The 26,158-nt window shown below is 42.9% G+C and overlaps 1 protein-coding gene across 4 annotated transcripts in view; it reads left to right on the top strand.

The window, feature by feature from the left end:
• kidins220a (kinase D-interacting substrate 220a) overlaps positions 1 to 26,158 on the top strand; it is a 46,135-nt gene that overhangs the window by 3,923 nt on the left and 16,054 nt on the right. For all 4 annotated transcript variants that reach the window (XM_035168709.2, XM_035168708.2, XM_035168707.2 and 1 more), the window contains exons 2-23: positions 1,374 to 1,532; positions 2,842 to 2,940; positions 3,627 to 3,725; positions 6,007 to 6,105; positions 6,447 to 6,545; positions 6,783 to 6,881; positions 8,068 to 8,265; positions 8,396 to 8,494; positions 8,774 to 8,872; positions 9,158 to 9,256; positions 9,373 to 9,550; positions 9,683 to 9,847; positions 10,036 to 10,215; positions 10,789 to 10,954; positions 11,178 to 11,329; positions 11,722 to 11,822; positions 11,930 to 12,115; positions 12,253 to 12,393; positions 13,277 to 13,514; positions 13,626 to 13,717; positions 15,955 to 16,099; positions 16,308 to 16,470. In XM_035168709.2, the coding sequence (XP_035024600.1) occupies positions 1,401 to 1,532; positions 2,842 to 2,940; positions 3,627 to 3,725; positions 6,007 to 6,105; positions 6,447 to 6,545; positions 6,783 to 6,881; positions 8,068 to 8,265; positions 8,396 to 8,494; positions 8,774 to 8,872; positions 9,158 to 9,256; positions 9,373 to 9,550; positions 9,683 to 9,847; positions 10,036 to 10,215; positions 10,789 to 10,954; positions 11,178 to 11,329; positions 11,722 to 11,822; positions 11,930 to 12,115; positions 12,253 to 12,393; positions 13,277 to 13,514; positions 13,626 to 13,717; positions 15,955 to 16,099; positions 16,308 to 16,470 (3,029 nt within the window). In that variant the 5' untranslated portion in view covers positions 1,374 to 1,400. The remainder of the gene's footprint in view (positions 1 to 1,373; positions 1,533 to 2,841; positions 2,941 to 3,626; positions 3,726 to 6,006; positions 6,106 to 6,446; positions 6,546 to 6,782; positions 6,882 to 8,067; positions 8,266 to 8,395; positions 8,495 to 8,773; positions 8,873 to 9,157; positions 9,257 to 9,372; positions 9,551 to 9,682; positions 9,848 to 10,035; positions 10,216 to 10,788; positions 10,955 to 11,177; positions 11,330 to 11,721; positions 11,823 to 11,929; positions 12,116 to 12,252; positions 12,394 to 13,276; positions 13,515 to 13,625; positions 13,718 to 15,954; positions 16,100 to 16,307; positions 16,471 to 26,158) is intronic.

The raw sequence follows: 26,158 nt of genomic DNA, 5'->3' as shown, positions 1-26,158 counted from the left end.
TCAGCATTGATTTGTCAGATGCAGGTAGTTACCTAACTGTGTCTTACTGCTCTTTACCCTCAATTTGAAGCAGTTGTATTAAAATACTGTGCAGCTGTTGTGCTTCCATTCATTAAAAAAGGCACTTATCTTGTTTAGTGTACACAAAGTTTCACAAAGTCCAATTTAAGGCAGTGGAGGAGGGTGGAATGGAAGTCGCTCTCGCTGTAATTGGAGTGCGCAGTCGAGAGCATCAATTGTCCGAGTCATTAGTTCTTCAAAGGAGGAAAGTTGTTGACTATTGTTTTTCTTCAGCGGTATTTGATGAGTCGCTGCAGCTTTCTCGTGATCGCTCTGCCTTCATTGTACTGAGCAGACTAATTTCAGTTCATGTTTTCAGCATGAGCGAGCAGACGGAACTAAACTGGACTGAACTGAGTGCCCCCTGTTAGCTCTTATAATGAGTGTGTAATGTCCAGAGCATTGTCCTGATGTAGCCGTAGTTTAAACATCCTGGAAGAATAAGTCTGCTAGACACTGTCTTTTCTCATGAATGTTTAAAATGTTGTTATTTTTTTTATGTGCTCTGTTAGACGCAGCATATACAAACTTCAGGATCCCTCACTTGTGACTGTCCCTGAGGTTTCTGTGGGGTTTTTTTCTCCTGCTAAGTGAGATGGTTTTGGCAGTGTTCCCTCATCCTAGTCGAGAGTTAAGGACAGAGAATGGCGCGTCTTGTACAGATGGAGGCAAATTGTGATTTGTAAATATAGGCTATACAAATAATATTCGATTGATTGAGTAATATGCATCCCGAAGGTTCAGGATTCTTCAGCAGTATTTTTGTGGTTGTTTCTTTTGTGGAAGTGTGTTTTGCATACATGACTTAACAGCAAAACTGCACTCTTTGGCTTTACTTTAACTTTGAAAAATAAGAAAAATACAAAATGGCAGGGAAACACTACATAAGGAACACACACACACAAATATACATCAAACACAGACCTGTTTATTCTGCAAGTCTCCACCTATACAGCAGATGTGTATTCTTTCTCTTTTAAAATATGACACCCTCTTTTCTTGTTTTAATTTATTATAACTGGGTCAATTATTGTAACTCCTTTTTTAAAAAAGAGATCCAGCCTGTGTTTTGTGTTTGTCTGTGTTAGTTTGTGCGTGTGACTTGAGTTTGGACACTTGTTTATTCCACAGCATCATTTCAAAGAGACACCACACCCTGCTTCCATGTCAGGATTTGAACTTCTCTGTTTTTCTCTGAGTAGAGTCATACAGTTGTGTGACAGTACCAGCCTGTGCTGTGCTGGCTACATAGATATTTGTCGTTGTCCTGTTACTCACTGTGAATGCTAACCTGCTTTTCTCTCGCTCTACAGTGGTGTACAGGCGCTTAGAAGCGAGCCATGGATACCACCACCTCCCTGAAGATGACCTCCCTGGCTGTCCAGACTCTGTTCAGCTATGTGGAGGAGGAGAACCTGGCTGCCATCAAATCACATCTGGACAAGTTCAAAGATGTGGACAGCAGGAGCGATGTAAGTCAGCAAAACCCTCTGTTTACTCTGGATGTTTACATTAGGGTTCAGTATGCAGCAAACACCGTCTCTCAAAGATCACGTGATAGGTGGTGATAGGGGAAAGGAATATTGTATCCATTGTGAAACTCTAACAGAATGATGATAATACTGAAAATGATTGTGAATATTGGCGGTATAGTGTTTAGGACTCTAGTTTCACAGCTTTAACGTTCTAGGTTCAATCCCTGGTTCTACTAGGGACTTTCTGTGTGGGGTTTCCTTCCACAGTCCTTGTATAATTCATGTAACACACACATGCAGCCTTGTATCATTGCAGACTCTAAATTGCCAGTAGATATTTTGTTGTGTGTCTCTATATGTCAGTCCTATGACACACTTGCTATCCGCCCAGGTTGTACCCCCCCCTCTGGCCCAATGTGAGCTGGGATTAGCTCCAGCTCTCCCGACGACACTCCCTTTTTTCCATCATGACATATTTGTATTATTTAGAGTTTTTTCAGTTTTCCGTCCATCACGCGTTAGAAACATCATCAACACATCGACTCAAATGCCGAGGATTTTCCAGACATTTTCCTGCTGTATTCTCACATGTGCAGAGCATCCGACTCTGACATTTGCATTCTTACATTCTGAAGTTCCTTCAGCAAATGTCAGCAAAATGTCTGGACTACAGTGCGGCTATAGTCTTAGGTTAATGCCTAATTTAATGATCGACAAGAATAAGATGAAACTTTAAAGGGAGGTACATACTTTTTATGGGCACTTCTTCATGAGGTCATGTACCCTGAAAGAAACAAAATGGGTATTTACAGGCAGAAGCCAGTATAAGCAATGCCCCACTATTCTTACAATACAGTATTTTGATCTATTTTAGCTCCTCCCATTGTGATGTATATACATTAGGTAACTGTCTTACAAGTTAAAGGATGCTCCATACCTCGGAATCCTACATATTGGTTCCTGTAAATATGTATTTATTTAGTTGGAATGAATTGTCGGGCTGGAATGTTTGCTGGAATTGTTGAGACCGGCTCATCGTTAGTTCTGAGATGTGTTGATGATAAGAAAATTGTTGCACAGTGCCATTCATATCCCATAAGCCGACTAATAGAAAAGCAACGTGTAGGCCACATCTCATTGAGGGATTGATCATACAGGATAGGATTAGAGTTCAGTCTTCAAACAGCATCACCATCTGTCATTCTTTTCCCAGTGAGTTACAGAGAAAACAGTGCAGTTAATTAGCTTGTTTAAATCCTTATCACAGTTTGTGTTCTCTCTCTCTCTCTCTCTCTCCGTATTTCAGAATGGACAGACTCCCCTGATGGTGTCAGCTGAGCAGGGCAATCTGGAGATAGTACAAGAGCTCATTAGGAGAGGAGCCAACGTGAACTTGGATGATGTGGTAAGCATGCAAACGCACACACAAAACATCCCAGACCGCCTCATAAGAGTGCACACAGCCACACACAGGTACAGGTGGTGAGATATACAGAGGGGATCGGAGTCCAGGCACAGGTGAAAAACAATGCGGTCATCTTAACCACATCCTCCGCTCGACAACGAAGACGTACGCGGTTTTCCATCTTGCTGAACTCACCACACTCGGGCTAAGTCCTCATCTATTACCAGCCGCCATGAGCCATAATGATAACTTATTACGCTATTTTACCTTCACTCTTTTGACTAAATGACAGGATCCACTGGTCGGCCAACACCCTGTGTCTCCAGAAGCCAGCCCCCCCACACATGCACACACCCGTGCATTCGTACGCTCTCCCACTTACACACCTCTCATTAACATCTCACGTACATGAAACCTACAATTACACACGGCACACTCAAACCTGCGCTCGCTCTAACGCCGAGGAGGAAGGAGAAGCACAGCAGGTTGTAGTTGCTCTCGTCTCTGACGTTCTGCTCTCTCCATGCGACATTGTGTTCCCATGAGCACCTGGTACGACCAGCTGGTAGGTACATAGCTGTAACCGTTCCCAGGATGTGCCAATGCACAGCTCTGACAAGCGTCAGTCCAACTGGAAGTGGAGTCTGATGGGAGTTCCCACGGTAAACGGTTGTCTGTGTGTGCAGGACTGCTGGACGGCGTTGATCTCGGCAGCTAAAGAGGGCCACATTGAGGTGGTGAGGGAACTGTTGGAGAACAATGCCAACCTGGAACATCGAGACATGGTAAGTACGCGGGTGGAAACGAAAACTGGGTAATGTCACATGAAAATAGATTTAGTTTTAACTTTAGAGTAACTCTCCAAACGTTTTTGTATTCCTGTAAAATCTGTAAAATATTTACCTATGTGTACTGTTAGGTATATTTGCCTCTTACCTGATCTTAACCTTGGTTTTACTTCTTCACTTTTCTTGTTGTATTGATTGTGTATTGAAGTGTTTGCATCTCCTATTCCGATTTAATGCTTGGTTTTTATAATTTTATTTATATGTTTATTAGGTATAAGGTGTCCTTGGGTCCTTATTATTATTATTATTATTATTATTATTATTATTATTATTGTTATTCTATAATAATAATAATAATAAATGTGCAGATTATCTGTTTTATATGTGTAAAACATAACTCTGACATCACATTATCAAGTGTTAGAATACTGTATTATGGTTATGACATCATGTCAATATCATATTAACAGTCAATATCAGTCAAAAAGTAGCAAAAAAACAAAAGGGTAATTAGGTTACAATGTTTGGTAGAAAAAAAGAGCTAAAGGGGGAAAAGGAAAAAACCTAAAGCGATATTAATCTATTCTCAGTGCTACAATTATATAACAATTCATGTTTAGGTAAAAGATGTAATAGCTAAAGAACTACACATAAGGCGTCAGAGGTTGATTGACAGTCTGCTCGTACTCGTACTGTAAGTTGACTGTTAAAATGTAGGTGTCTACAATTTTGAAATATAATAAAGTCATGAAGCCTTGATTTTATGTACATTAATGGTTTCTGCTGGGGGTGATGACCCCAGTGCTGGTGGGACAGGATGATCCATTATCCTTGAAATGGACATAAAATGAAATTACTCTCTGTGTGATGGCTTCTCTCTCGTAGTAATCCCATTTACTGAGCTCTGGTGGTCTCCGCATGGAGCAGTGATATGATTTAGTTACTGGATACAGAGCTGTCAGGGGCAGACAGTTGTCTCCAGGACTACTGTTGTGGCAATTTTGTGTAATCATGAGCAGAGCATTGGGAACAGGAGATACAAATATTTATTACCTGGCACCAAGCATCTTTGGGAAAGCACTTGTTAGAGGCGGTGTGTATTCCATGCAGCATTTCCAATAAGCGTTATCCATTAGCAAGTAGCATAAAAGATGCATTAAAATTTTATATTGGCACTAAAAGGCTCCACATTGACATGACATATGACATGTAGAGCTGATTTTAAACACTGAGCTTCTGTAACATTAGTGACTCAGGACATTAACGGAGTCATCGCCTTGTGGGGGGTGTGCGTAAGCTTCCAGGGACAGATCACAGCCAGTCATCACAGTGGGGTTATAATAAACCACAGTATGGGCAGTGTTCACTCCCTGGAAAATGTGTCACGCCAGCTGGATATAGCACATTTTCCGACCACAAAAATCCACTTCGAATTTACCAATTCTGTGAGATTAGCATGTAATACTTGTGTTGCCCTTACACAGATCTTCAGACTAGAGGTGAGCGTGCATGTGAAGTTGGGACCCTAACATTATGAAACACTCCTCTTATAGATTTACGCTCTACATTATCTGTTGAAGTTTTTAAAAACAACTGAAAACCCCATTTATTCCAACTGGCTTTTGTCTCACCATGTGCATTGTAGTGGCTGAATCCATTGTGTATCACTACTATAGTGGTAAAACATCTTAAGAATGGGTTTGACCTGTAACCCCTTTTTTCCCAAGGTCCTATATTTGTCAGACTCGCAGCCAAAACATCCCAAAAATGTATCCAAAGAGTATTTAGGTTCCAGGTTTGTAATTTATTGCAAAAAAACAGTAAGGAAATGAAATGCAGAGGTCTAAAGTCCATTCATCTGCTATAGAGCTGATGCTACACCTGATAAGCCTTAGGTCAGTGAGGCAATTTGCTGTCACCCGCCTTTACCTTCACGCGTCATGGTCGTCAAATTTATAGATTTGCGCACGCCCTCACTACCTGAGGAGGGAGGTGGCAGCTTGCTTACAAACACAAATAAAAACAACAACTATGTGAATATAAAGAAACTAAACTGCTTCTCTTATTTAATTTATGTGAAGCACTTTGTGACTTTTTGGGAAATTAAATAAACTTAACTCACTTACCTACCTAATAAATAAAAAAGAACACCTTTTGTTATTGTATATGTCTGTATTATTACATGTACTGTATGAAGAGCCAATAGCAAATCTTCTATCTCGCCAATCCTCATAATTTTTCTACTGAACTTACCTGTGTGTGTGTGTTTTCCTCTCAGGGGGGCTGGACTGCTCTCATGTGGGCAGCCTATAAAGGTAGCACAGAGGTGGCCCAGATGCTCTTGGGAAAAGGAGCTAACCCCAACATCACTGGACAGGTACTGAGACTGGACACACTGTTTTTTTTTCTCTATCATCATTGGTTTCTGTTTAATTTATCTCTGCATTGAAAGTTACATAGATGGCTGTAAAGCAGGAAAGGTTTATAACTCTGTCTGTGTCAGATGTTTTCATATCATGTGTTTTATTCAGATTGTTTGCCAGTAAACGTAATTTTAGATTAACATGAATGTGAACACAACCCCAACCCTGTTCCTCACCCGCACAGCGTGATGCTTTACCCCACCATCTGCTGTTTGCATCATGTCACATGGCCAAAAGTGCCAGTGTGACACTGATCATTAGTGACTGACTTCAACCCTGTCCTCTGGCCCTATAGTACAGCGTCTACCCCATAATCTGGGCGGCTGGTCGCGGCCACGCAGAGATCGTCCATCTCCTGCTGCAGCACGGAGCCAAGGTCAACTGCTCAGACAAGGTAACCACATACTGAAAGATGTTCATCATTCGCTTCCTTTTCAATCACACAGAAGATGTACTTAGTGGTATGAACTTAAAAGAGTCAAATGCTTTGGCCAACACCCAACCCCTGATCTCAAATCCTTCTCCCCTCTGCCTATATTTATCAATGTCCCTTTAAAAATGATTGACCTTTTCCTATCTCCTGACACTTCTGTTTCATGTATTGTATAATCTGTTCTTCTTAACCTCACAGTATGGCACCACTCCTTTAATTTGGGCCGCCAGGAAGGGCCACTATGAAAGTGTGATGCACCTCCTGGCAAACGGAGCTGATGTGGACCAGGAAGGAGCCGTAAGTCAACTTCAAATATCTCTTTAACTGTCCTGTGAATTTTTACTTTCTGTAGCGTCCAGTTTTCATATAGAACCACTTCTCAAAATTGGTCTTTTTGACACTGTCCATTCTATTTCTCTCTATTTATCTCAGATTATTTTGATTAATAGTCAAACATCAATTAAGTAGAACTCTAGTTTGGGATTTTAGTTCACATACTTATTTATAATAGAAGCAAAACACCATCCACGCAGAGTAAAAACTGCAAAGTTTATTTCAAGGAAAGGAAACATGGTGAAAGGATGGGACATGGGCCAAGAAAGGAACCATTAAACTTTGGTGTGAATCCTTTTTTTAACATTGTAAGATAGGGCGTTTTTTTTATTTTCACGGATTTCCAAGGGAATAATTCATGGAATATCAGGCATAATTAGGGGACTGACATTTATGAATATGTGAGATCTGGTGCAGCTTGATTGAATTTAAGAGGAATGTTGGGCCTTGGTGGTGGTATGCGCTCTACCGAGTGCTGAAGCGGTTGTTAAACTTATTGTAATTTCTGTCAGTGTTTCCTGAACAGTGCTAATTTATGGTTTTAACCAGGTACATTAACTGGTGACCAACTATAATTTGATCTTGGGGTCACTGCAGGTACCATGACACACAAACCCTGTCTGTTCTCGCTAGTTTAGTTTTCACACAATCAACATCTAACGCTGCGAAGCGCCACAAATGTGTCAGTAAACTGCAATATTAAATAATTGATTGCACCTATGACGCAGCACATCTGTTCTCCTTCGAGTCGTGTCGCATCTGTGCCAACACAACGTGAATGATGGGATGGTTTGATATGTAGCATCAATAATCAGATGGAACTGTGCTAGCTAATGTTTCAGAGCAATTAATTCATATGTGATTAAGAGACACTAGCGCCTGGAAAAATATATGAATTATTGGGCTCGCTAAATGAGATGTCAATAATAAATTGTCATTAGGCCCGTCGTGTTTCCCAGAGCTGCTGAGATAAACTGACAACATGTGCGAAATACAGTTTGTCCTGATCAGCCATAAATGATTGAACATCTGTCACTTGAACATCCAAACCCCGACCAAAATCTTGACACACTGTCCGGTAGAGAACAACATGTGAGAAATGTCAGAGAATCCTCTAATGTGCAAATGAGCTCTTTCTTTTATTTCCCAGAATTCAATGACGGCTCTGATTGTGGCCGTGAAAGGCGGCTACACAGAAGTTGTCAAGGAGCTGCTGAAGAGGAACCCAAATGTCAACATGACGGACAAGGACGGCAACACAGCCCTGGCCATTGCTGCCAAGGAGGGACACACTGAGATTGTACAGGACCTGCTGGATGCCGGCACCTACGTCAATATCCCAGACAGGGTGAGGCCTCCTCACTGCAGCTTAACATGCTTCTGTTTGAAAGATGCAGGATGTCATTAAATGGTTTGTGTGAATGAAATTTGATTCATGTATCTCTCCGTCGGTTTTTCCTTTTCTGTCTCTCTGTCAGAGTGGGGAGACGATGCTGATCGGAGCAGTGCGAGGAGGTCATGTGGAGATAGTCCGAGCTCTGCTGAATAAATACGCTGATATTGACGTCAGGGGCCAGGTGGGAATCCTCTCCCTCTATTATTTATCCCATACTGATGTTCAAATACAAGCAGCAGCCCTTCTTTGTTTTCTGTTTGAAATATCACACTGCTACTTAATACTGTTCATGCATTACTGTTCTTTGGTAAAGTAAACTGAAACCCATGGGTGAGAAATGCACCAATGTATTACTCCTATATCAATAGGCACAACGTGACACACTGTATTTGCATTCCTGACACTGTTGACCTTTTCCAAGTTAAACAAGCTAGTATTTGCCTTTTCCTTTCAACACCAGGATGGAAAGACTGCCCTCTACTGGGCAGTGGAGAAAGGCAACGCGACCATGGTGAGAGACATCCTGCAGTGTAACCCTGACACAGAGAGCTGCACAAAGGTGAGACACAATCAGTAGTTAAAGGGTGAATCTACTCTTTTCTTCTCATGCATTCAAATAAAGAACACTGTTGACCAAAGATGCAATCAGACAACTATAATTATTACCTTAACAACCTGCTCCAGTCTTTCCTCCTAAAAACTGTTATATTGAGGGAGTTGTATATTTTTTCCAATTGTGTAGTGTAGTATGGTAAATTTAAAGATCCCATGCATATGAACATATACATAAATACATTTCATAATGAATTTGATGAGACATTTTGTGTGTGTGTTTTTGTTTTAGGAGGGCGAGACCCCACTTATCAAAGCCACAAAGATGCGGAACATAGAAATTGTGGAGCTGCTGCTGGATAAAGGAGGCAAAGTGTCTGCAGTGGACAAGGTACGCATTTGCACACAGCGGATGTTTGGATAGAAAACCTTAATCGTGTGTAGTTTTATTGATCTGGAGTTTCAGTTTTTCAGTGGAATCAGTCCATTATGTTTCTCTTCACACAGAAAGCAGACACGCCACTGCACATTGCCATCCGAGGTCGGAGCCGGAAATTGGCCGAGCTGCTTTTGAGGAACCCTAAAGACGGCCGCCTGCTTTACCGGCCCAACAAAGCCGGAGAGACCCCGTACAACATCGACTGCACCCACCAGAAAAGCATCCTCACTCAGATATTCGGAGCCAGTATGACCCAATTTCTGCTCGTCATTTAGAAAAGGATTGTGTGACAAAAAGAAAAGAAGAAAATATTAAACTCTTCTCCCTTATCTTTTCTCTTCTTCCTCTTTGCTCTTCTTTTTTTTTTTTCTCTCTCAGAGCACCTCTCCCCGTCAGAGACAGACGGAGACATGTTGGGTTATGACCTGTATAGCAGCGCTCTAGCAGACATCCTGAGCGAGCCCACCATGCAGCCACCGATCTGTGTTGGATTGTATGCTCAGTGGGGCAGCGGCAAGTCTTTCCTTCTTAAGAAACTGGAGGGTAAGTGAGAAAACAGGAAAAGTACGGAAATTCGGAAACGCTTCTTTCCTTCAATCCCTCTGTAACAATTTCAGACTTTGTTAGCGCATTTCTTATTATCCTTGCATTGCGTACGATATTTCCGTCTCCTTTTACTTGGGTGAAACATCTGACATGGTGCTTTTTTTCTCTTCCCTTGTATTCATTAGACGAGATGAAGACATTTGCTGGCCAGCAGGTAGAGCCGTTGTTCCAGTTCTCGTGGCTGGTGGTCTTCCTCACCTTCGTACTCTGTGGCTCGGTGGCTGTGGTCCTGGGCTTCACTGTTGATCCGAAGCTGGCAATCGCCGTGTCCCTCAGCCTCCTCGCTCTACTCTACATCTTCTTTGGTGAGAGGACAGAAGATGTGACACTGCAGTAGTGATGACTAAATTTAGTTTTTATTTGAGGACGCTGCAAATGGATCACATTGAAAATTTCAGACATATTTTTATATGGTGCTGGTGTTTTTCTTTTATATTTATATAACAAACAGGCATTATCATATATCATGTATATCTCCTATAATCTCATCCACGAATCAGTGCTTTTGTGTCCTGAACCTAAGTGTAAGGAACTAATTTAGAGCTACAGCAATTCCAGCCAAGGTGATATTCAGATTGCTTAGAAAACCACAATAATATAGATATGTGATACATTTCCATTTAAACAGAATGAACCTTTTATTTATGATACTTTGGAAAATGCTTTGCTCACTAGAGGGAGCCATTATACAACCAATATCAAACATGATGCGTTGAGCTTTTGAATTTAGATTGTTGATTTTTAAGAGAAAATAACTCGCTCATATTTAAGAATAGAACTTAACCACAAGAATAATGAAATTATATTTTATACGATTGACACCTCAGTAAAAAGCTAAAACTAATTGCTCCATTGACGACCCCTTTTCCCATCTCCAGCACTGGTTTACTTTGGAAGCCGTCGGGAGAGGGAAAGTTGGAACTGGGCGTGGGTCATCAGCACCCGTCTGGCTCGCCAGGTTGGCTACCTGGAGCTTCTGCTCCAACTGATGTTTGTCAACTCGCCTGAGCTTCCTGAGCAGACCACACGTGCCTTGCCTGTCAGGTGACAACGACAGACACAAATATACTCAAGTCACTTTACCTTTCTGCTGGAATACAAAAAACATCAGTTTCATGTTTCAGTTTCAGTAACATCAGTGTCCAAGACAAAAAAATCTTACCACTGAGCTATTAAACTCAATATGAGGTTGTTCTTTATCTGAGAAATATAATCAATTTCCCACCTCTCTCTCCCTCTCTCTCTCTCTCTCTTCAATGTCACACAGGTTCTTGTTCACAGATTATAATCGCTTATCCAGCGTTGGAGGAGAGACGTCCATGGCTGAGATGATTGCCACGCTCTCAGATGCCTGTGAGAGGGAGTTTGGCTTCATGGCCACAAGACTCTTCAGGGTTTTCAAGAATGATGAGATCCAAGGTGACGTCACTGTCTTTAGTTTCAGATGTCAGTCATGTATCAAGTTTTAGCCTGCACACACAGTTTTAGTCTAGTGTTGAAATAAAAAAAAAAGAATCTGATCACCTCACATAACATAACATCAATCTAATATATTGATTACTGATAAAGTGAAATATATGATGGTGGTTTTGAGGCGTTATCAGTATGAAGTAGTTGCTGTGCAGTTTGTGTTGACAAATAAATTGTTGGTAAAATGACTCTTTTAAACATAATGAAACTCGTAAGCATAGTAAAAGCAAGGATTCAGAAATAGTTTTTTGCATTCTCAACCTCATCCTAATGCTAAAGCTAATGCTGCTCTGTGTAGAAAATGAAAGAAACAAGGTTGATTTGCCCCTCTCATCCTCCAGGTCAAAAGTGGAAGAAAACGTGTTGCGTTCCCTCCTTCGTGCTGTTTGCCTTGACACTAGGCTGCCTGATCACCGGTATGGCCCTGTTGGTCATCTTTAAGGTTGGTTAGATCAATGAGCTGGGGACCCTGCATTAAAACAGTGTGTCTTCTAACCACTAGGTCACTCGGTGCCCAAGTATTTAACTGAAATCCTTTTTATTTTCCAGGTGGACCCTATGAACTTGACGGTAAATGCAGTGCTGATAGCTATGGCCAGTGTTGTGGGTCTGGCTTTACTGCTCAACTGCAGGACCTGGTGGCAAGTGGCCGATTCCGTCCTGAACTCCCAGAGGAAGCGCCTGCACAGCGCTGCCAACAACCTGCACAGACTCAAGAGTGAAGGATTTATGAAGGTAGACAAATGCACTTAATTCAGGACCTAATCACAGGCAAATTGAAATCCTTTGTCATAGCTCAAGGGACATTACATTTGTTTATGATGTTAAATTTCATTCTCTTGAACCATTCAATTTTTTCCGTCTCTCACCAGGTTCTGAAGAACGAGGTGGAACTAATGTCAAAAATGGCCAAGACCATTGATGGTTTCACCCAGAACCAGACGCGTATGGCCGTCATCATCGATGGCCTGGATGCCTGTGAACAGGACAAAGTGCTGCAAATGTTGGACACGGTGTGTGTGTTTTCACTCGTGCAGCTTCCTCTTGACTGTTAACAAGTTAATGTGAAAGAATTAACATGCGCAACATCTGTCTCTCAATTAAATTTAAACCATGGAACCCACTGTTGTAAAACAGCTGCCACGAGGTCTTTCACCTCAGAGCCCACACATCTCTGCAGCAGTGCAGCCCCCTGGTGCTCCGCGCTGCCTCAGCTCACCTCCAAGTTTAGATCCTTCCTCCCCCTGTAATATAATTTCCTTAAGCCAAATGTTATTATTTGGTGAAGTAATCCCAGAAAGCATGGCAACCTCCTGCGTGCTAATCTAATCTTCTCATCTTTGCAAGCACGTCCCCATCACTCTGAAACCATCTTCAGTTCAGAGATCAAACGCATACTCAGAAATCCATTTTTTTTTAGTTTACACAAATTACAAAATCAAATCTAAATATGTTTTCAGTCTGTATACTCTTCTTACCAGACAATGTATATTAAAGATGCAGACATCATGTGATTGAGCCTAAGTTGATGGTGCTGACAGCTGCTGTAGAGACGGAGGTTCATCATCCTGTGGGACGAGCCCGAGGGCGCTGGCCGGGTTTTAACAAGCCGTGTCTGCATGTAGCACAAAGCGATGTCCTGTGACACTTGGACTGTGTCCCTTAGTTATCCAAGTGGAAATCCCCAAAACCATGTGCTGCGGACAGTCAGCTCTCACAGGGCTTATTAAGTTTAAGCACCACAGCGAGCTGTTGTTATGTTGTTGATTGATTAGATTGTAAACCCTCCATTTTGAGCGTTCTGCTGACCTTAAAATGTTTTTTTCGCTCAACCAAATCAAGTCCACATGAACTACGTCCTTTAAACACAAACTCATGGTTCATGTCTCGTTGCAGGTGAGGGTACTCTTCTCCAAAGGCCCCTTTATCTCCATCTTTGCCAGCGATCCCCATATCATCATAAAAGCTATCAACCAAAACCTCAACAGTGTGCTGAGAGACTCCAACATCAACGGCCATGACTACATGAGGAACATCGTCCACCTTCCAGTGTTCCTCAACAGCAGGGGCCTCAGTACCTCTAAAAAGCTTTGCATGGCAGCCCCCACCAATGGAGAGACCTTGCCTGCTGAAGGTAAAGGACAATGGCTGATATAAATATATACATTTCTGGTGTTCATTCACAAGCATTGGTCAGCTGTCATTCTCTTTGTCATATCCTCTTTCTCTCTCTCTCTCTCTTCAGGATGGCATGACGACTTCGACAGGAAGATGTCTCAGACCACCTTGGGCCAAGACCAGGCCAAGTTTGGCAGCAAGAATGCTCTTAATCGCAGGGTAATGGCATAATGAAGTTAATTAAAATTTGTATAGATTGTACAATGTTTTGTGGGAGTTTATAGCTCCACATTGGTGGTTCCTGACCCCATTATATACTTGATCCATATAGATAACATCGATATCAAAAGTCCAAGAGTAGGTTTATAGTAAGACCAATATATCAAGCTTTGTATATTGTAATTGCCACCCTAAATAGATACAGTTCATACACCCCACCCTTCATAAAACATAAATCCAGCAATGATAATAGGTTGTAGAGAAATTTTTTATACAGAATTAAAAACCGACACAGACGTTTTGGTCAAATAATTACATTTTTTCACGACATGAGTGTCATCTAGAAGGTGGACATTAATGATGGATGTCCCCGCGTGAATCAAAACAAGATTAAAATGCTGTTAGTTCACCACAACTTGAATACAAAACACCAGGTTAGGGCGAGAGAAGCTGCCTGAGAACCCCCTCGCTGCTGTCTGTCTCTTCAGCCTCCTTCCTGAAGGGGCTGCTCAGTACATGCTTGGTGTTGGCGGGCATCTCAAAGTCCAGAGGACAGAGGGAGATACACAGAGATGAAAAAAAAAAAGCGAGAGAGGTGCTCGGTGTGCGGCCAAGGTTCCTGTTGTAATTGATGTAATGGCTGTTTATCCTTCCTGCTGCGTTGCCACAGCCTAATGACAAGGCCTAGCAGCAGTGGGTCCCTGTGACAAAACACTGGCACCAGGTCTGCTGGCAGGAGGCTAAGTGACTCTGCTGCTGTCGCTGATGCTTTCCTACCCTCCCTGCGGGACCATCCCGCTAACTCCCCCTTCCTTCCTTCCCACCTCCCTCTCTTGTTTGTTTGTTTGTTTGTTTGACATTTGTTTGTACCTCGGGTTTATCTTGTACCGTCAATTATTGGTGTCTGCCCTTTTATTACAGGGCAGTGTGCTCTGTTTACTTGCCCTCCGCCACTAGCTCGCTCTTGGCAGGAGGGTCCTCTCTCTACAAGTGGAGCTTCAGATGAGGGCAGGAGGGGAAAATCAATTAGTGCCTCTCCATTTTCATGTGGCTTCTCAAGTCGTGGATGACATTATGAGTATCTCCACCATCTAATTTCCATTTATCGGAATTAAACAAATCTTGTTTACAAGGAAAAAGGTTATTATCCAGAACTTGGCATTCAGTATTTTCGCCTTCTCTGCGTGTAGATATTTTATTAACATCAATGACTGACCAATGTGTCAGTGAGGAGAAGGAGAACCAGTGAGCAAATACAGTAAAAAATAGCAGTAAAGATGTAGACCTGCAGAAAAAAATCAATACATATCGTACAGTCAGGTCACTGAGGCTGACTGTACGATACCGTCTGACAGACCTTTTCAGGCCGGGCTGAGTGGTGGCCATATGTTTCATCTCTCTGTGAAAGAGGTCATGAGATTGGCGTTACGACTTCAAAGTCAACCAAAAGCCTCATCTTGGCTCATGACCACGGCAGCTGTCTGATATCATCACAGATGTTCTCCGGTAGATCTGTGTCAATAGCTCGCCTGTGTGTCATGAGTGTTCAACTCTGGGCTGTGGCTCTTTGATTTTTATTTGCAGTCACACAGAATTATATGTCTTGCTCACGAGGCGATGATATGGATTGTGTTGAGTGTGAGAAAAAAAGAAGAAAATATTACTTGGTTTCACTCACACCACTTCACATACAGTTTCTCTTTTTCCCAGAATGGAAAAGTGGTCTCAGACCTTTGCACTGTGCCTTAATTGTAGACCATTGCTCGGTTATCTTGATGCAATAGAATAAAACAGACCCAGCAATGTATAACTGGACGCCATCTAGGTTGTATGATGACATGCCCTAAGATCACATGTTGACCCTTAAATGATGCACAAATATAGTATAAAGTATAAAGTATAAAATCTGAAACTTTGGCCATGGTCAGGAGAAATATTCTGGTATTGTCGTTAGAGATACAATTTTAAGACTTAGCTCAAGAGTATGTTTCTGATAAAGGTCTCCTGTGGCTGTATTGTTTTAAGATCCTGGGTTCCTGTTTGTCTTTTCATACCATTTTTATTGGTTTGATTTCTGCCATTTACTTATATAACAATCCAACTCTGACTCAGATCCAACATTTTTCAGCATCAAATAGACATCATTGAAACAAGTGAAACTGTGGTTTCAAACAGATACAGACAGTAATTTCCAGTATTATGCTAACTAGACTAACTGTCACTGTGTACTCGTCAAGGACACATACAGACGACGCCAGATGCAGAGGACCGTCACCAGACAGATGTCATTCGACCTCACCAAGCTGCTGGTGACTGAAGACTGGTTCAGTGACATTAGCCCACAGACCATGAGGAGGCTGCTCAACATTGTTTCTATCACAGGTAGGAAATAAATCACTCTGTACATTAGCACCAAAGTTGTTGAGCCTTGATTTAACCTGGACAACAAGCCTCTATAGATGATTGGTTTGTGATGTGGGTTGTTGTGTGTACACACACACACACACACACACACACACACACACACACACACACACACACACACAACACACACGTAATATATATATGTTTTTCTTTTCTTTTTTGATAGGTCGTCTATTGCGAGCCAATCAGATCATTTTCAACTGGGATCGTCTGGCGTCATGGATCAACCTGACAGAGGAGTGGCCTTACAGGACGTCATGGATCATTCTGTTTCTAGAGGAGAATGAAGGAGTGTCTGACCAGATCGCTCTCAAGACCATTTATGAGAGGTACAAACACACACAGATAAAATAACTTATTTCGTTGCTAATCTGATCTACAGATGCACAGCCCTCTTACACACATCTGTGTATATTTTCTTTCTTTCTTTTATTGTGTCTCACTTTCCCCCCCTCTTTTTTCACTGTCTTTCCATACCTTGTCTTTTGAACTTGGGCCACACTTTTGACCAAATGAGGGCATGTTTAACAAAAATTAGATCAATCTCGGATTCATCTGACCAAGTGACCCAGCTTTTGACAATAAAACACTAGATGCTCACTATGTAGATCAATAAACGAGAACACAACAACATCATCAGTGTTGGGCTTAATGAAATAACCACGTAGATATGTAAGTTGTAAGTGAGATGTGAGTATTTTGACCATCAGGTGGCAGTAGAGGATTTTCTTTGTCATGTGGGCCACATCAGTACATGGTGCCTGTAAGTGCCACACTAATAGGCAACTATTTTGTAATTGGTCATAATGACTTTATTATAGCCTTGACCTGATTCAAGAAAGGATAATTTCCTAAAAGCTGGACAAGAGAAAACTGAAGGTCAGACGTCTTCATTTGAGCAGTAAAGGGAAATTCTTTCTCTCTTTTCTCTTTCTCTCCGTGTGTGTGTGTGTGTGTGTGTGTGTGTGTGTGTGTGTGTGTGTGTGTGTGTGTGTGTGTGTGTGTGTGTGTGTGTGTGTGTGTGTGTGTGTGTGTGTGTGTTGTGTGTGTGTGTGTGTGTGTGCAGTGTGAGTGTTTATGCCTTTTGTATTTGTGTGTGGTCACGGACGCGCCGTTTGACGCGCTCAACACAGACGAGAGGAGGAGGGTCGACGCCGGCTGAAGCGCTGGGTTTGGGTGCTGCTGTGCATCAGTCGTTGGCCTTTAAAGGTTGCACTCTGTCACAATACACTAGCACCCACAGCTCCTGCGGCAGGAAAGTGTCACAGACAGTTACTGTCAACCAGTCAGCCAGCTAGATTTAGCAGACAAACCTCCCTCCTCCCATCTCCCAGGCTAGCTGCTGTCTCATTAGCTGTTTGGTTTTCACCGGACAATAGGCAATACCTTCCATTTTTCTTCTATATGGCTTAAGTTAAGTATTACGTGTGACATTTGAAGTATTAAGGAGTGACAGCTGCACAAGATAAAAGATTAGAATCATTTGACTCAGAAGGCTGTAGCTGTATTTTTTGCACGAGCAAGATCTCTGTATTTTGTTATTGTGGGAAAAATGTCACAACACTTCTTCTTTCTATATCTTTACCATGTTTAAGTATAGTGGAAACCTTATATCCACACTTTCACCATAATTATTGTGGAAAATAAAACTGGCAGATCTAGATCTGGATTCGAGTGCAGTCGCTACAGCATGATATTGTGCTTACACTGCTCATTAGACTTAATATAGCCTTCATCTTGTTTTTGACCAACAGTCCTGTCTTTCTTTATCTCCCTCCTCACTGGGTGTCTTTCCAAATGGCTGCTCTGTTTCCCGCAGTGGCCGTCGCAGAAGCACCCTTAATGATGATGACAGGAAGCCTCAAACAGGCTAAATACAACGCCTTGCCTAGAGGCCTTATCTCATGCGCTAATCTTCAGCTGATAAGACTCTGGCCTCTGTCTGTGTATCTTTTTCTGTCTCCGTGCTTGCTCTTTTCTTCCTCTTTCTTATGATCTGAGGCTCTTTACGTCCCCTTTTTTTTGCTCTGGATGAGTTATTCGGTCTTTCTGTCCCTGAGCGATAGATGAGCACTTGACTGGCCTCTCAGAACCTCAGGCCCCTTCTTCTAACTGTCTGTCTGTTTGAGAAACGGATAGCTATTTCTCTTTGCTTTCCTTTTCAGCAGTGTATATAAATACATGCACGTACAGCATGTGTACACACATCGCTTATACTTCCGCTTGTGTTTTTCATAGATTCGACTATTATTATTATTGTTATAATGAGCTTTTTTTGTTTGTTTAATTCTGAAACTAACGTCACGCAGGTTCCTTGTGTTTTAGCATGCATGTGTGTACGAGTTGTTGTGCTCAGCCAATTTTTCACAGCGGAACTGCACATCCCCTGAGCGTTACTAAGTGAATATATTAGTGGTGAAGTGAACATGGGGGTGAGTCAGCCCCTTATAGGTCAACTGTCGCCCTGCATCTCAGTCACAAGGCAGCGAGCTCTTCCTCTTCTCTCCTCTTTGTAAGGCTCACTAAAGCACGGCAGGCCACACTACACAGAGCATCAGAACGATACGTCTGAAGGTGTTTTCTTTTTGCCGTTTTCCACAAGTAAAAATCAAATTAGAGCCTTGTATTTGACATTTTTGTGACAAACCCCGTCCGAACCGAGAGAATATTAACCGAGCCCGACCCGAACCCAACGAGCATTCGGTTCCTTGTGTCCGAACCCAATCCGAGCCCATTGCAGTTACGTAAGCTGCACCCTGTCCCTTACACACACATGGTTATTGCTTGTTCTCCCTGATTACAGACAAAAATCTGCCCAGCCAATTGACCTGAACCCGAATATCATTTCAAAATTTTTGTCTTCACCCAGCGTGGCCCCTTACCGCTCGGGTCAGGTATCCACTATCTGATTTGAATGCAGCTTATGTGCCAGGAGTTGTTCTCAGTTTAGCCCGTTAAAAAACTAAACCACTGAACAACACAGAAATCTTGTGTGAATAACAGAGTGCGTCTTAGTGGAGAAGAAGACAGCCGCTCTATGTGGCATGTACCTGAACTCCTAGGAAAGGGGGAAAAAATAGAAACACTCACCCACCTTCCCTCATATCTCCCAGAAACACACACACGCTTTCAAAACAGCTAAAAGCCGTTTTTAGCTTGCCTGGCAATAACAAGCGTCCATGATGGGGTGCTGTGAGGTGTCATTGTAGGACACGGCGTGAAGAGAAATGTGTTGCACTAATTCCCATAGAGGGAGCGGGCCAGTACAGCCTTCCCTAATCTGATGGAGAATGTGTAATCGGTTAATAACCTCAGCAATTCTGTCATTAATGGTAAGAGCGGGAGCTGCCCAGACTAACTCAAGATAGCAGGGGGAATGCATTGTGTAACAAAGATGGCACTGTCTGTTGGAGATACTGGCTCAAAACACTGAAACTTACTCTATCTCTCTCTCACACACACACACACACACACACACACACACACACACACACACACACACACACACACACACACACACACACACACACACACACACACACACAGAGCATAACTAAAGTTTTCTGTTAGTTCTGTAGGGGAATCTATAAATTACAGCTTGAGCAGTGAGCCAGCGTCACAGCAGAAACTCAACAGGAAGCAGAACAAGGAGCGCATTTGTCCTGACCGTCATATTTGTAGCTGTCAAATTAACAACGCCAAATCCAACCATTCAAATGCCGTTTTCTTTTCTTTTTTTCCTCCCTGGCAAATTGAATTTGGAGCCTGCAGCCTTGTGACTATCATTTCAGCCATATCATTTCTTCCCTCTCAGTGTTGTGTCTCTCAGGAGTCAGTTGTTCCTGGTTTTAGCTGCCATTAGAGACTTAATGACTGGAGCTAACCTAGCTCTCTCCTGCTTCATGGTTATTGCTTTAAAGCAGCCCTGCCATTTCCAAATACTCTTAATAGGCTTTTGTACGTTTATTTCCTTGATGTTGTTTAGAGTCATTACATTACACTCAGCCATTATTACGCAGAGGCTCCTCTCTGTAGTGACTTCAAGTTAGGGTGCAAGTTCACCTTCTGGATTTTGTTCAAGGACACTTCCTGGCTGTTGTTGTGACCTTTACTATTGTTTAGTTTTTTTTATATCTACTCACCTTTATTTTTTAAATTCCATTAGCCTTTGTGACATGGTTGGTAGTCTTGCTGGGGGATTGCATCTTTTTTTTAAATTCAATTACAACCAAATTTCCTCACTTAAATTGCATGTCCCATTCTAAGAACACAATCGGATTAGATTTCGTCAAACCTTCCTGTAACAATTTGCTTCGATTTTTATGATCAGCTCGTTTAGAATTAGCAACACTGCGTATACACATCTATTTTGTATTTTTACTGTTCATACGGTGTCTTCATTCTGTTACAGTGTCAGTCAGTGTCTCTGAGGTGTTTTTCTTTTTAGTGGTGATTGTTTTTTGACCTTGTTGCAGATGAGGGGTTAACAGATTTGGACCCAATAATGAATGAGGGCAGGTTTAGTCAGCTCCTCAGAGAGTTTATTCCTGGACGCCCAGATCCCGTTTTCAGCTCTCAAAAAAAAAAAGTGTCACTGGTCCACTGAGCAGGTTCCTGCACTGCTCTGACATCTGGTGCCCTCTCTGTGCCAGGATGCCCCCAGCCGCACTCACAAGTGTGTTTCTGGCACTGCACCTGAATCTTCTGTTCATTACACACACACATACACACAAATACCGGTATGCCATACACACACACACACATGTTTGTACATCTATCTTAGTGAGGACATTAATTTGCATAATGCATTCCCTAGCCTCTTACCCTAACCATAACCATCAAAACTAAATGCCTAACTCTCACCTAAACCTAATTCTAACACTAAAACCAAGTCTTAACCCTCAAACAGTCCATTAAAAGAGGATCAGAAAGTGAGAACGGGCCAAAATGTCCCCACTCTGTAGGTTGTGGGCTCAAAATGGTCCTCACAAAGATATCTGTATAAGTACACACACACAGACACATGGATTTGTGGTAAAACACATGCATGCTGTAACTAAAACAAACGTACATACAAACAGTATTTGCCACTATAACCATTTGTGATTGAACATATGCATGCACACACCTCAAATCACACATAAAGCGGATGCAAGTAACACACACACACACACACACACACACACACACACACACACACACACACACACCTAGCTCACACCAGTGCAAGAACATATGTCACCCCCAACTCCTCTGGGAATCAGTGTAATTAATCAGACCCTGAGATGCAGGCTGCGTTCAACAAACACACGTATGCACGGAACACACACACAGCACACGTTCACGCGGCACAGGAAGCAGAACGCAGCAGAGAGGTAAGGTAGGTTGGTTAGTGTTTGGAATTGCGGTGTCGCTGTTTAATCACCTACAAATCTTTGCGCACTTGATGCTTTTTAATTCACAGTTTGTGAAGAATATCACTTTCTTATTCTTTTCTTCCCTTCGTCGTCTCTTCTCCTCTGTTTTGTTCGCCTGACCCTGAATTCCCCTTCAAACCCCCCCCCCGCCTTCAGAACCATGACTAGCCAGGCACTTCTTGGACACTTCAAAACTTTTGCACTAATCACACTCTGAGTGAATACGTAGCCAGGCAATTCAGTCTTAATTAGAGAGACTCTTATCCCAAGCACTGAAACATTAAGATGACACTCTCTTCATTCAGGATTACTTTAATTGGCACAATTATTGTAATTTGGTTGCCGGGATAAAAGCGCTGTTCCAAAGCTCATGCGGGTGATTCCCTTTATGTGGAATCCTTTAATAAGCTCTTATATCTGGCTGCATAGGAAAAGAATGGAGAGATCCTATTCTTTTCTTATAATGAATAGTTTTTAACTTTCCCTGCCCCCGAATGAAAAGTCTTTATTCTTTGCCACGCGGCCTATTATGCATGTGAATCCCCATCAAATTAGTGACACTTTTTGTAACGTGCACAAACTTCAAATGATCAAAAATTGTTTCTCTCTTTCTCCGGGTCCTCTTAAGCCGTTTTCAGACATGACCTGCGGGTAAAGTCCAGAGAAATGGCTACGGAGTTTACCTGCAGTTTGTCTTTCCCATATGCACAACACAGTGGGAGGTTCTCTGCACAGACGCGCGTTCACAACAGCATCAAATCCTCCAAATTATTCAGGCGAGAGGTGGTTCAGCCGGGCTGCAGCAGACAGAGACAGGAAGTCACGTATTAACTCTGCTGTGTAGATAACACACAGACACAGCTCTTATCACCACAAATTCTCTTGACATCTTCGTCAGTGTCTTCTATGTGTGTGTCACCCCTTTTTTTCATTTTTGCGTTTGTTGCGGGCTAGAAGCATCATGAAAACATTTACGTTCACGCATTACATCCTCCGGAGAAAATACGGAGGGACTACGGAGTTCAGTGCATGTCTGAAAGCAGCTTTAGGAAGCCCATTGCCCTTGTGCTAAATCCCTCTAGGAGGTATTTTAGTGAACGACGGCGTAAAACTGGTTATTCGATCGCTCATTGCGACGCCATTTACCAGGAGAACAAGAAGACGTGTGTATTTGTAAAGGCTGGTGTGAAGCCACCTAGGTCTCGGTAGAGCTCTGGCTCCATCACTGATAGGATACCAGCCAGCATTGAGTCGACACACAAGCGTGTGCTGACTGCCTACCTGAAGCAGACGAGCAGATAAATAACAGACAGAGTCAAAAAAAGAATGTATGGTTGGCATGAGATAAAGATGGAAAATGGAGAGGGGTTGGAAGAGATAAGAAAGGGCATAAAGAGGGAAAAAAGAGTCCAATCTCAGGAGGTGAAAAGAGATAAAGGAATCCGAACGTGTGAAAACTGTAGAGGATCAGACCAGATACCAGCAGGATTATTGCGAGACGAATTCGCCATTGGTGAGCTCAGGTCTCAGGTGTATTCACAGCCTCAGGTGATGCTGCTGCTCCAAGTGAGATAGACCAGGTGGTGGACACATACAGATTGATGCACGTCCCCCTGGGTCCCACATGGCTGTTTACATTAGCGAAACTGGTCCTCTGCTGATTCCAGCTTTTTGTGTATGTATGTATGTGTGTGTGTTCGTGATAGTCTGTGTATTAAAAATGGATGATGACGATATAAGTCAAAGCGTCCCCTGGTGGCTGGCTGCAGTATAGGCCATAAACCCGCCTCCTCTGTGTTAGTGGATGGGACATGGGCCAAAATAAAAAGTAAATGTTCTTGTGAAATACATTTTTTTCAAGATGTTGTCTTTTTTTATCCCACTGATGGATGTTCAGGCATCCTTACAGTTAGTTTGGTTTTAATTAACTATTTGATGCTATAAAAACAGGGTGAAACGGCGTGCGTGCTTGTGTGTGTGTCCAGCCTGAACTGTCGTTCCAGCCCTGTTTGGCAGTGGTGACTCAGGCATGAATCAGCCTCAGCCAGCTCCACCAACACTCAACCCCTGCTGAGCTGCTCAAAGTTTATAAAAAGAAAAAAAAACAAGTCAGCCGCTGTGTACAGGTGACACAGGAGGGAGTGTGTGTGTGTGTGTGTGTGTGTGTGTGTGTGTGTGTGTGTGTGTGTGTGTGTGTGTGTGTGTGTGTGTGTGTGTGTGTGTGTGTGTGTGTGTGTGTGTGTGTGTGTGTGTGTGTGTGTGTGTGTGTGTGTGTGTGTGTGCAAGGTGAGGTTTTGATTGTGTATATGTGTCTGTATACAGTATTTGTGTGTGGAGGCGACCACGTGAGGAGGGAAAGAACGTCATGCTGCATTCTTTGTCAGAAAATCCTTAAAGCCCTTTTCATTTCTGCCTGTAAGCCGAGGTTGAAGGATTAGCCTAATTGGTCTGAAACAAGAGAACTGCTCTGTTCCCCTTTCTATGCGAAGAATCATTTCAAATGTTATAAAAGCCTCGACCGGCCTCCGCTCTAAAGTGACAGGGTCGTCTATCAGTGACGACAAGCTTTTGATTAACATTTAAACGTGACACTGAGGTGGAAGCTGACGTGGGGGGCTGAGAAGCAGACGTCTGCCTCGTACTTTGGTATTTCTCTGGTGTAGAGCACTATTTCTGATCTCTTTCTTGCGCCGTCTCATTGTGCTGGACCTGCTGGAAGGTGTTGGGGGGGGGACTCATTATAAATAGCAGCCCAGGGTTGCAAGGGGGTCAACGATGACCTTTAAGACGACAGTGAGATTCGCCACTTGGCTGCCACACACGTGCATAAATACACACTGACACAAACACATCCGGTCCTTAACTGATATTAACATCCTGGCCCTCTAAAAGTCAATGAAAGTCAGGTCCTTTTAGGGTGTGTGTGTGTGAAGAAATCACTCTGAAATGGCAAAGAACGACCTGGCAAGCGAGTGAGCCCAAAGAAGGCGAATTGAAGATTAAGCCTTTATTGGGAGGGATCACTAGTGTCCTTTTCTACCCCATCTTTGCTTTAAAGCAGCACTTGATAAGGCACTCATGCTGCCAGCCGCTGTATAGCTTAAGGATTTACATATCAGATTTGTCTGCGAGGGTCTCTTGAGCAATGTGCCCCAGGTTCTGCAGAAAGTTTTTAATAATCAGAAGAGGTTTTTTACTCCGACACACAGTGGACTTCAGAAGCTTTTGTAGAAATCCGTTTTACTGAACAGCATTTTCTTCTCACTCCCTCTCCTTCCATTTCTCTCCAACGCTCAAACACTCATCGACGTTCCTGCGTCCCCCTCTCATCATATTTCTGATGCACACATCCCATTGTGTTAAGTCAAACAGAGGATTATCGGTTCAGCCTGAATCTTTATTTGTCACATTCATCAGTGACTGTATGGATTTTAGCTCCATACAGACTGATTCCAGATGTATTGTCTGCTGCAGAGGAGCACATTTGTCTTCACTTTAGCAGTCCAGCCCATTTAACTTGGCACCATACTCAGCCGATCAGCTGGCCATTACAGCTATCACACTACCACATGCGCTGATATGAACTCTGTGGTGAAATTAGTGTCACAATGAACAAACTCTGCCATGGCCCTGTGATGCTCCAAACTGTCCTCTTGTGCATAAATCACCACGCTGAGGTTTTAGTGTTTTACTGTTTGTCAAGAATGAGGCCTTAGTTACTCCGAGTGGAGGGTTCAGTTAAGGTTTTTGGGGTCTGGAACAAGAAGGCTCCGTTTCGGTGCTACACATGAGTTTAATCAACATTTCAGGGAACCACTGAATACTGAGCCCGTCTCATCGAGAGGCCGCTCGCTCCCAAGCTGCTGGGTTTTTATCAGTCTTGTGTGTTTCCCATTAGCCTGCTTGTCTCTGTGGTTTGCTTTGGGATGCACAGGTCCAGCTTAGTACATGAGAGTCTCAATTATTGGACTAAACTTTGCCACGACTGTGTATGGAAAGCAGACGCTGCCACAAGTCGTCAGTTGGCACTGCCAAGGCAAGGAAGCGAGAAAGAGAGAGAGGTGGAGACTGAGGGGAAAGCAGAGACACAGAGTGTCCACATTACTTGAAGCATTTGATTAAAATCAAGGAAATATGTCTGGATTTTTAGGAGACAAAGAACATGGCGTCATCTAAAGTGAAAACATATTTTTGCTCTCTCCCCCTCTGCTTTTGGGGTGCTGGAGGTCTTGGCAGTTTCCATTGTAACAATAACCTCTCTCAGCATTGATGCTGCGTCCACGCGCCAGCATGCCGGTCTGTCCGCCTGTCCACTGTTTTCCCAGAGAGGGCCTCTCTGGTTTCATCCACGCGCTTGGCAGACACTGTGCCAGCGGCTCGGACATGACTCTGACCAGCAGAGGAATGTGTCGGACCTGGGCCTGGTTAACTTCTTCACCCACACATTGTTGTACTGGTCACAATAGTGTCTCCCACTGAAACTCTTTTGATTCTTTCTCAAACACAATGTGCACAGACGTTTGTCTGTTCTGCACATATCTCTCTCTGTCTTTGGGCCCCTTTATGGAAATGTTTGGCAGCGAGACCACCTCTTTGTGAC

This window comes from Hippoglossus stenolepis, chromosome 10 (genome assembly GCF_022539355.2).
Source record: "Hippoglossus stenolepis isolate QCI-W04-F060 chromosome 10, HSTE1.2, whole genome shotgun sequence".
NCBI lineage: Eukaryota > Metazoa > Chordata > Actinopteri > Pleuronectiformes > Pleuronectidae > Hippoglossus > Hippoglossus stenolepis.
This window is presented reverse-complemented; position numbering and strand designations above follow the sequence as displayed.